Source organism: Colossoma macropomum, unplaced genomic scaffold (genome assembly GCF_904425465.1).
Source record: "Colossoma macropomum unplaced genomic scaffold, Colossoma_macropomum, whole genome shotgun sequence".
NCBI classification, from domain to species: Eukaryota; Metazoa; Chordata; class Actinopteri; order Characiformes; family Serrasalmidae; genus Colossoma; species Colossoma macropomum.
The window spans coordinates 32,358,979-32,369,453 of NW_023494784.1; the positions used below are offsets into that span (position 1 = coordinate 32,358,979).

The window sequence follows — 10,475 nt, forward strand, 5'->3', positions numbered from 1 at the left end:
CATGTGAATTATGAATTATTAAGACGTAAAAAGGGTAAAATTTAGTGTTTCAGAAAAGCAAAGATAAACAAAAGGAAAAAAAAAACAGCACTGAATCTTTTTGTTATTGTATTTGAAAGGACATAACACACAAGAAAAGAAAACCAATCAAATCTCTTTTTCCACATCTTATACATAGTATTGCATAAAAGTAAAGGTATTCTATGGAAATCTTTTGGCTACAATAAAATGCATACATTACATATAAAAATATAACCAGTGTACAAAAAAACAGTGGACATGCATTCCCCCCATCAAATGGAAAATGTCTAAAACTATTAAGAAATTAAGAAACCATCACTGTTTAACAGTAATTAATCGCATCAAACTAAACAAGAATAATAATGAATCCATCAGTACCATTGCTCACTTGACTCCAATTTTTAGAAATCAAATAAGGGGGAAGATGACAGGATAGTTGTGTATGCCTGTTTTTGAGCTTTTTCCTGGCAGTAAGAAAGGAAAAGATCAACACAGCCGTCCGATGAAGCGAAATGAAATACCTTTCAGTCCATCTTTTCAACACATTTAAGATTTAAGGAGCACTTATGGGTATCGTGGCTGTTGATCTGATGTGGAATAGCAACTAAGATGACTCCCCTTAAAGAGATTTAATATCTGCTGAGTGATTTTATAAATAATGCTTCCAATCAGTTCTTAAATAGGTGCAAATACAAATACAGGCTTTAAAGACCTGAAAATGCTTTCCAAACTAAAGTGGTATTTCAACTTCAGAGAGAGAGAGAGAGAGAAACCCAATCACTATGAGTCAACAGATACATGAGCTGTGCTCAGTGGAGCCAGAACCAACAGGATTATGCTGACTGAATCGACAGAGTACATTCATGTAAAAATTCAGAGATCCCAAATATCTCCAACTTGCCCGTCTCACTCTTCGCATACACAGAACAAAATGTACAGTTCAAAATATACAACTTATTTACAACAATACACATCAGATGTCTACTGACAATAAAATGTAGGAATGTTTACAATGAATTAATAAGAGTAACAGCAATTTAGAACAAGGATTGTATTTGTCCCTGATTGTAAATGGATCGTATTGATTCAAAATAAGCTTACAATGCAGTTTCCATGTAGTCTGTAGTTTGGCATGATACTACTATAGGCATAAAGAGGAAAAAAAAAAAAGCAAAATCCAGGTGAAGTACAGCTGGTTATGAACCTGGTTAAGACATTTCCACAAGCACGCAAAACAAATTCTGAAACAAACAGAAAATATAAACAACAAAAGCATTTCATATACATGATTATTTGTTAGATCAATATTGAAGATGTAGAATAAACACAACTATGTTTACCAAGACCATATAAATGCAGCTGTACCAACGATCAAGATCATGCACTTCAACCCTTTATTCCAGCTAGACATAAAGAATGCATCTTTTAGTTCATAAGAAATATGATTAAAACAAAATTTTACTTGATAACTACCAAGAAGAGAATGTCATCTCGTTTAAAGACATTGCCTGCCTCTGACCTGGTCAAATGTCTACATCACTGTAATGATGGGGGAAAAGGTGCTTCAAAAATGATTACATTATATGATAACATTAAGTCCTTCAGGTATGAATGTAAAACCTATGATACAAAGCAGTGGATTTTTCCCTACAAGGCCTAAGTGCACATTTAATGGGTTAACAACTAAATCTAGTCTCTTTGCTGTCAATGTCACTTCTAAACCAAAAAGCAGTAAAGAGAGAAAGGCAGTTAAAGAAGGAATGTTATGAATATTCAATTTTGCATCAGCAAACACACCAAAAAGGCACTACATGCAAAACAAAACTAATTGCGTAAGCAGGCCTACATCATATACCACTCAAAATCAAGAGTATTAAAAATGCACTCCTGAAATGTGCTTGAAAATCCTTAAACCTTTGTTAATTAATCTGTATTAATGACGTATCTGAGGTAATGATGTATCTGAATGTAACTGTATTCCATTCCTCTTAATTGATCTCTGAGAGTGACTAAACTGCTTAAACTAGTGTCTTCTACAGTACCCATGTGCTGTGGAAACTTTGAAATCATGTCACCATTTATAAATTCTATGGGTGGATACAGTACAAGTCTCACTGGCATGTTTTTTTTTTTGTACAAAGGTAATAGGCATTAATCAATTATATACAAATACACTGATTATCTCAGATATACCAATTAAATTGTACTGCAAGAGCTTTCTTTTGATTTTTTGATATTTTACCTTCAGAGTAATGTGCAAAAATATCTTAGTTACATAATTTCATTATATAAAATTATTAGGCCATTTCAAATTTAAGAGTTTATCTGCCTATACCTTTAAACAAGGTAAACTCTCTCGTGGAGAGATTGCTTGTGCAGTCGGTGTTGCAGATGTACTGCCTACTTATTGAATTAAAAAAAAAAAAAGGAATGAAGAAAATTTTTAGGAAAAAGTGCCTTTGAATTACATATATAGAATAACATTACATGACTAGTAAGAACAAAATGTGCTGCAAAACAAAATCTACTTGCTAAGATGATTTCCACCTGTGACTGATTAATGAAACACTTGCTCAGAGATCAACATCTGAGGAGGTGCCTATATTCGCAGAAACCAGAGACCAGGAGTATAAAGTGCTTTAAAAACAACTGAAATTTTAAATAGCTTTCTTTAGCCAAAAGTTTGGCTGCTTGTAGCATCTGGAGATGAGGTTATTTGAGTTCTGGTCTCAGTAACATTAACTAGTGGGAATTCTGGGAAGTCTGTTCCACCATGACTTCTTAGGCTGACCTGTCCATTGGCAACATTAAACTGCGATGACAGTCCAGACCGGGATGTCTGGAACTGAGATCGGAAGTTCTGGTCAAAAGTGGCTATTTGAAATGTTTGACCGATGCCCTGAGAGTCCATCTTTTTGGGGGACGAGACCTGCTCCAGAAAGTCCTCTGTTGGTGACACTGAAGAGGGGTTAGTTTCATCGCCTGAAAATGAGTAAGAATGTTGAGAGTCTACTAAAAGACCAAAGTGAGGTTTCTCCAAGGTTGATCTCAGAGGAGAGTTCATGCCTGATCTAAACCGACTCGAGGAAGTGAACTGTTTGTCTGTAGAAAACAAGGGCTGCCCGGCGAGGCTGGCGCCATCAGTTACAAATGTAAGACTCTGGTTGTTCAGGTAGCTGTCGTTCTGACTGGTTCTCTCCAACGCTTGCTGGAGAAACTTTGAATACTCCTGAAGAAGGCTGGCTTTCTCTGCAGGGGGCGCTTGGGAACTGGTCCCCAAGGCCTCAGTAGGGCTGCTCTCAGAAACATCAGATGAATTGATAGAGATGCTGGAGGTCACCTCTGTGTCTGCTACACTGAAGCTGATCTCTGGCTGCCCATTGGTCTTGTTGGAGTAGTGGTCCAAGAGCGACTGCAGGACTTCGTCTGGGAAGACGTTCTTCTCGTTACTTGTCTTGATCTCCACGTTCAGAGTCTGAGTCTCAGAGAGGATTGTGGCAGGAACAGTCTCGTCTATGACAGTGGCAACGGCTGCCTGAGTGATGGAGGGCTGTGAAGAGATGCTACTCACATTCAGGGCATAGTCCCGATTGTTATTAGCCGTGGTTGCCTGGAGGTAACGCTTCTTTTTGAGAAACTGCATGGCATCATCATAGTTTGTGCTGCTCCCAGCTGGCTTTGCTGGCCCACCATGGAGGGGATCAACACTCTCCAAGTCAGAGCTTGGCTCTACATCCAATAGACCCTTGTTATCCACAATCTCAAATGTGTATCTTGTGACTTTTCCCTCCTCAAATGAAGACAAGGGAGAAAGAGTCTGGGGCTGTTCTAAAGGCTGCTGCTTCACACTTTTCTTGCTGGAAATCTTCTTCAGCACCAACTTCGGAGGAGTGATGATCTCATCAGAAGACACCTCCTCTGTAAGGTGCCTGTTTCCTGGAGAGGAATCCGGGAGCTCAACTGAATATTCTGCCACTACATACTCATCCTTCACCTTGGTGGCCACGGCATAGAGAGGAAGACATTCATTCTTGGCAAGCCTATCCTCTGTCTTCTCCTCTGTCTTATCCTTACCAGCACCCTCCGCTACTGCCACACCAGGGTTTGCAGCCAAGGTGCGGTTTTTATCAGTGGACTTCTGCCGTTTTTTCTTGGGTAGCGTGCACTCCTTGGAAGTGAAAGAGAATGCCAGTGTTTCTGTGTTGCTCAGAAGTCCATCTTTGGCAGCTGCTTTATGGGCTTTTCTCTCCTTGTTTTCATGGCACATCCGTCTATGCTTCAGGACTCGATCGGTTCTGGAGAAGTACTGTGGATATAATGAATAGATGCCCAAATGACTTGAGATTTATAGATAAAAATGTAAGGATATTCAAAACCATTATTTTCCCCACTATGGGAAAAATTACACTAGTCTGCATCTTCAGTGTACATCAGAAGTATCACATGCATTCTTAAAAAAAATAAATAAAAAAGCAACACTAGTTTCTGATCTAAAGAGTGGTAATTTTTAGAGGTTTCAAAAGGTACAATGAGCTGCACAACATGACAGGACTGAGAAACTTTATGAGACTTGTTGAGAAATGTGAAAATTGCATTATTGTAACCTGGTGGCAGTAATCACACTGATAGGGCTTCTCCCCACTGTGTGTCCTCTTGTGTCGCTCCATATGGTACTTCTGAATGAATCTCATTCCACATTCATCACAGCGAAAAGGCTTTTCTCCTATAGGAGAAGATGAAAGTTGGTTAAATTGTAGAGAAACAAGCCACCTCCCTTACTCTTACCACCTAATAAGCATTTCATATGCATTTCAAATGTGTTTGTCCAAACTTACACATTCAAACAGACCAGAGCTTTTCTGGTCTGAACTCAATGTGGACAAATCTAATAGTTTAGAATGTTTTCTTCTTACCTGTGTGAATTTTCTCATGTCTTTGCAACAAGTACTTCTGAATGAAACGCATGTCACATTGACTGCACTGGAAAGGTTTCTCTCCTGTAGAAGAAAGTATGTTTTAAAACGAAATGAGCAGAGGAAAAAACAAAATTTAAAACACAAATGCCAAGTCAATCCTTATTAAACATGCTTAATATGTGTGCAACAGTTTATGTTACCTGTATGAATGAAGACGTGTCTCTGTAGATGGTAATTTGTTCGGAAAGCAGCATTGCAGTGCTCACAAATATGAGACTTCGGACTCTGATGCCCCAGCGACCCATCATCATTAATGGTGAGAATCTAATAGTGTGATAATGTTATTTAATGCAATTTAAGCGATTTCACATTTGTTCAATTCTCAACCATCAATGCTACAATTCTAAAAAGAATAATGCTTGAAGAAGTGTTGTTCTTCTAAAATTAGATCCTGCACTGCAATGTAGGCAAAACAATCAAAAACGTATTCTTATTTTTCCTTACAAGCTTCAGTGACAGTTAAGTCCACATGATGTATTTTGACCATAGAAGCCTATGCCATGTGGCTACCTTTGCTGGGGATCGCTGCTTTCTCTTCTTCTTTTTCAGGCACTCTACAGGATCCCTGCCTTGTTTCTTGTCCTTCTTGCTGAGAATCAGTGAGTCTGACAGCTTCACTTCCTGTTTAATATTCACCTGACAAGTTCACAGGTATATGAATTAGTTTAAATACACTGAATTTTTTGTTAAGACACATATTTAGCTAAGCTCTGGACTAAAACACAAAGACAAAAAAGAAAAAATAAACAAAAAAAAACACAAAACTTCAAAAGACACATTATACTTTTAGGGCAATGTGAAGATAAAATAATCCAATATATGCTAAGTTACAACTGTCTGGTGTCATCTAACACAAGTCTTGCCTACCTTCACGTAAATAAAACCATATAAAGCAGAGTGAACTCACGGGCATGTGAAGTGTGTATGGTAGCTTATTTGAGAGCCGCTGGGAGAAGTCTGGGTCTTCTTCTGCGTCATTCTTCACAGTCTCCTCATGAACCATTAGTTCGTCATGCGAGATGAGGTCGTGTGAGGTCAGTGTCCCTCTGGCCAGGTCTTCTTCCTCTTCCTCCTCATCGTCATCATCATCTTCTGCAAGAAGGGGCTGATTGGCCAAGCCCTTTTCTCCAAGAGACATATCCAAGCCTCCTCCTCTTCTGTCCACCCCGGAGGGTGCCAGGGCTCTTGTCGAGTGGTGTAGGCCCACAGTGCCACATCTAATCAGGATTCCCTCAAGCTTGTCATCGATGTTCATCTTTGTAAGTTACTCAGCTGTGGCTACGTTCCAGGAAAAGGGCTGACAGTCATTGACCTGTTGAGTATTCTTGACAGGAGTCCCTCCAGTTGCCCAGAGGATATGACTCCTCTGTCAGCCTAACTGAAGGTTGAAATACAGTCAAATACAATGTTTGAGCAAGACAATGTATTCTAAATCTGGTGATGGTCAGAAATAAACCAAGAAAATAAAATAAATTAATTGACAAATAATTAAGTCTACAAAAACAATTGTTTAAATATAAAATCACTGTTCTAAAACACACACTGGATCTACTGATCTTAAATTTTAGGCCTAAACTTGTTTTAGATCTGATTTAGACCTATGAAAAAACTGGAGTCCTACGGCAAGTTGTTTTAGCCTAAAGTGACACCAGTGATGCAGGTCGTAACTGTTTTTACTAGTAAAAACTCAAATTAGAGAGATCTGTAATACAGTTTCAACTAATAAAAACTACAATTCCAGATATATACTACGCATTTTTTACTAGTCATAATAATAAGTACACAACATCTATAAAACTATTTTGACTAGTCATATTGCCAGGATGACAACTATAATGTAATTTTGACTAGTCATATGTTACCACTGATTTACATGGAATTTCATTCTGTTTTATCTATGATTAATTTTATAACATTTGTACTAGTAAAAATACAATTCCAGATATCTACACTTTAATTTAGACTAGTAAAAAATCCAGGTCCACATATTCCTAATTGAATTTTCACTAGTAGGAATACTAATTTAGGAGATATCTTTAATTATGACTAGTTATAATATGCATAAGAGAGATGTATTGATTCAGATCTCTAAAATAAAGTTGTAGATATCTAGAATTCTCTTTTGATTAGTAAGAATAATATTATATATATATATCTAAATCTAGAATTATAACTAGTCAGAATGCAGCTTTGACTAATGACAACTATGTTTTAACTCTGTGTATGTAAAAAACATGTAATTATGATTTAAGTATGAACTACATTAGATTGAGTAATTAAAATATCAAAAATTAAAGTTAAGACTAGTCATAATAACTTCACAGATGTCTTCAATGAATTTTTTGAGATTTATAATATAGTTTTTGAGTTCTACAATTCTAATTCTTAGTAGTCAAAATTACATTTCAGATCTGTCCAATGGTTTAATGAATATACAAACAACTATGAGACTTGCACTTCATGCATATTTATGAGAGCGACATTAGGCGGGAAAAGGGTGGTATGTATGCAGCAAATCAGTGCAGGGCACCAGATGGAAGGCAGTTGAGAAGGAGAGGAATGAAGGGTAAAGGAAGAATCTGAATGGGTCATTAGTGAGGGAGTGACTGGAGTGCTCCAGGAACATCGACAAAACCAGAAGATTAAATGATCAAAAGTATTTTATGCCAATCATGCCAAGTAGCTTTACTGGCCATGACATTTTTATGGCTGACTGGACCCTAAAGTTAGAAACAAAGTTTAATTTGTGATTTTGTTATCTCGGTTTTATTTTAGATCTAGTTGTACTGCACCATATCATTTTAAAAGTAGGTTAACTGGCCTGCTGTTAATTGTGTCTCACGGAGGCGCCAGTGTAAATAAACAGCAGGTTATTTTTGAGACCAGTTATTGCGGATAGGTTGCTTTGCTTCCTCCAGTTTAAGTGAAAACTAGGCCTCTTCAAAGTCCTTTTTCCTGGCCTAGTCCAGGTTAAAATCTATATCTTGTGCAGCCAACAAATTAAAAAAATGAAAGATTAATCCAAAAGTAACCAAATAAGCTAAAATGCATTAGCAGGGAAGCAATTTTGCAATCCAAGAAAAAATACATTATTATATCCATTGATAGATCAACATGAAAGCCAAAGTATCTCCCGGCTCTTGCCAAATGCAGGTAAATGTGGGCGAGAGATCTGCTCATGCACCAGACATGTGCATTGTGCAAACTTCAAAGTTAGTGAGCGCTGCATGTGGGATGACAGGGCTTTAACCCCACACAATGAGCGGCTATTGTTATAATTTCATTTAACAAACTTCATGGTAGTAACCTGCCATTGACTTTGAGTGACTTTTATATTGAAATATAATCTAAGGAATCTGCACTAAGAATATGAGAGAAAAGAGGTGTTGTCTTCTACAAATTTGAAGTTCTGACCAGTAAAAAGTCAGTTATCACAATTATCTATCAACAAGTGACATTTTAAAAATGGAGATCTGTAATATTTGTTGTTACTAGTAAAAAGATGCATTGAACAGATTTGCAAGTTAATTCTGACCAGTAAAAATTTCATTTTTACTAGCAAATTACAAATTTGACTAGTTAAAATTACATTATAGATATCTATAATTCTACTAGTCAGAATTATATTTTACATACGTTTTTATTTTACTGAAAACAGAGTTATGACTTGTATCTCTGGTGTCATTTTAGGCTAAAACGGCTTCCCATGTAGTCCTGCAACTGACAGAGCATAAAGCTAGGTTAGCTGTCTTACTGCCCAGTGCCTTGGAAGCCTAGCTAACTGATTCAGAGAGTAAAAGTGCAAATTTAAGGTGTTAAGTTTCCCTCGAATTATAAAACAATAAAATCTAAAAGCGATGACTGACAGAAATCTGAAAAATCCCAGCTAACCAGCAAATTACAGAGAGTGTGTCGTATCCCAGGGCCTTGTAAACATTTTGAGCAACTTAAAACCAAACAGCCTAACAACGATTTGGCGACTGACAGTGTCCTTGCACAGTGGGTTAACCTATCAAGTTTTGATATTAGCTAGACAGGTAACTAAGCTGAGAATGTGTGTTTGTTAGTCAGTCAAGCTGTGAGTGAAACGGCTTGTTGCGCTGTGAAACTATCCGAGCTGCAGCTGGTTAGCAGTCGAGTAATATCACAGCGGGCTGAAGGCTTCGCGGACACGGAGCCGCTCTGCTCTCTCCCTCCCTCAGATACTCAAGAACCAGGCAGCTGGCTAACTCTGCAGCGCTAGCAGCGAATATATGCATGGGGCTGTCAGATACCCTTAATGATATCCCCAAAACAGCCTTTAATAAACCACTTTTAGTAAAATGGGGTGCGTGAAGAAGCTTTTTGTAAACGATTAATCACCATCCGACATCAACTACCTGGCTAAGCTAAGATACTGTGGGTTCAGTTACAGGCCTTGGACATCAAAACAAGCAGGCAGCTAGCTAGCGCTCGCTTAGCTAACGCGGACAACTTGCACTTTGTTGTTTTTGGGGGAAAACGCGACAGCATACACACATATTCGATGGGCGAAGCACAGGCGAGGATCTGCCGTTCATTTCTAAGGCTGGGCTACGTACCTCTCTTGATTTTTTACCGGGCCGGTGGCGGTGTGACAGCGGTAGTCATGATCTTCCTGTAAAAGTTTTCTCTGGCTGAGAGCAGCTGGTTAGCCGCAGTGCTAGTAGCCACATTCCAGCTGTACTGTACTGTAGCTCTGTATGCAGCCTAATCTGTGTCTGTCTGGCACTTTCAAGTCTTCTTGCGGAGGGAAGAGAAGCTGTTCAGATTGTTATCAGTTCCTATTCTCACACACGCACATACTGAAAATAATTCATCTGAGACAGTAATTCGTGTGTAGCCTTGTTAGTATTTATTACCTGCATGTCTAGTATCCTTATAACTGATGAGGTTAATAGTCTTAAGTAAATCAAATAAAAATAAAGGCATTACCGAGGTTACATTGCTCAATTTTAGTTTTCTCCTTTTTTGTACTTTAAAAACATTATTATTATTATTATTATTATTATTTTTAGTTTTTCCTACTATTCTACTAGCATGTTTTGTCAGTCACCAGATTTTACTTATTGATTACGCCTTTAATTAGGTGAACATGAGCAAGGCCTTAAAACTGACAAATATCTTACAAAAATGAAAATCTCCCATTCAAATGATTCATGTCTTAATACGCTGAACACAACTTTGTTTTTTAACAATTATACACTGTACTGTGCAAAAGTCTGAGACCACCATTCATTTTATTCATTTCCAATCACAGCGGCCATTGAAGAAGTTATTCATTTTTCAGAAGATATTTCTGAGGAGACTAGATGGGGGAACAGTTTCCAAACCTGGAGTGCAAAAAATATTAAAAGAAAACAGGACTCCTAACAACCATCCAAGACCTGGTAGACCACCCAAACTGTCACCATCATGTCAGAGAAAATCAAGCTCACTCTTGCTTCGGATCTGAATAAA

The 10,475-nt window shown here is 37.8% G+C and overlaps 1 protein-coding gene across 1 annotated transcript; it reads right to left on the reverse strand.

Annotated features, from left to right (window-relative positions):
• Positions 1–91: 91 nt before the first annotated feature.
• znf148 (zinc finger protein 148) lies at positions 92–9,814 on the reverse strand. The gene is made up of 7 exons (XM_036568984.1): positions 9,578–9,814; positions 5,905–6,375; positions 5,508–5,633; positions 5,138–5,261; positions 4,935–5,018; positions 4,626–4,744; positions 92–4,327 (listed from the first exon to the last, which is right to left on the reverse strand). The coding sequence occupies exons 2-7, from the start codon at positions 6,250–6,252 to the stop codon at positions 2,693–2,695; spliced, it is 2,436 nt and encodes an 811-aa protein (XP_036424877.1). The 5' UTR covers positions 6,253–6,375; positions 9,578–9,814; the 3' UTR covers positions 92–2,692.
• Between the last annotated feature and the right edge of the window lie 661 nt (positions 9,815–10,475).

Excerpts from the sequence above, each read along its gene's own strand:
- znf148 (XM_036568984.1), bottom strand. The coding sequence starts at position 6,252 with ATGAACATCGATGACAAGCTTGAGGGAATCCTGATTAGATGTGGCACT. Across the intron at positions 5,634-5,904 it reads CATACACACTTCACATGCCC|GTGAATATTAAACAGGAAGT; the intron begins GTGAGTTCACTC and ends TGAACTTGTCAG. Across the intron at positions 5,019-5,137 it reads ACACGTCTTCATTCATACAG|GAGAGAAACCTTTCCAGTGC; the intron begins GTAACATAAACT and ends TTTCTTCTACAG.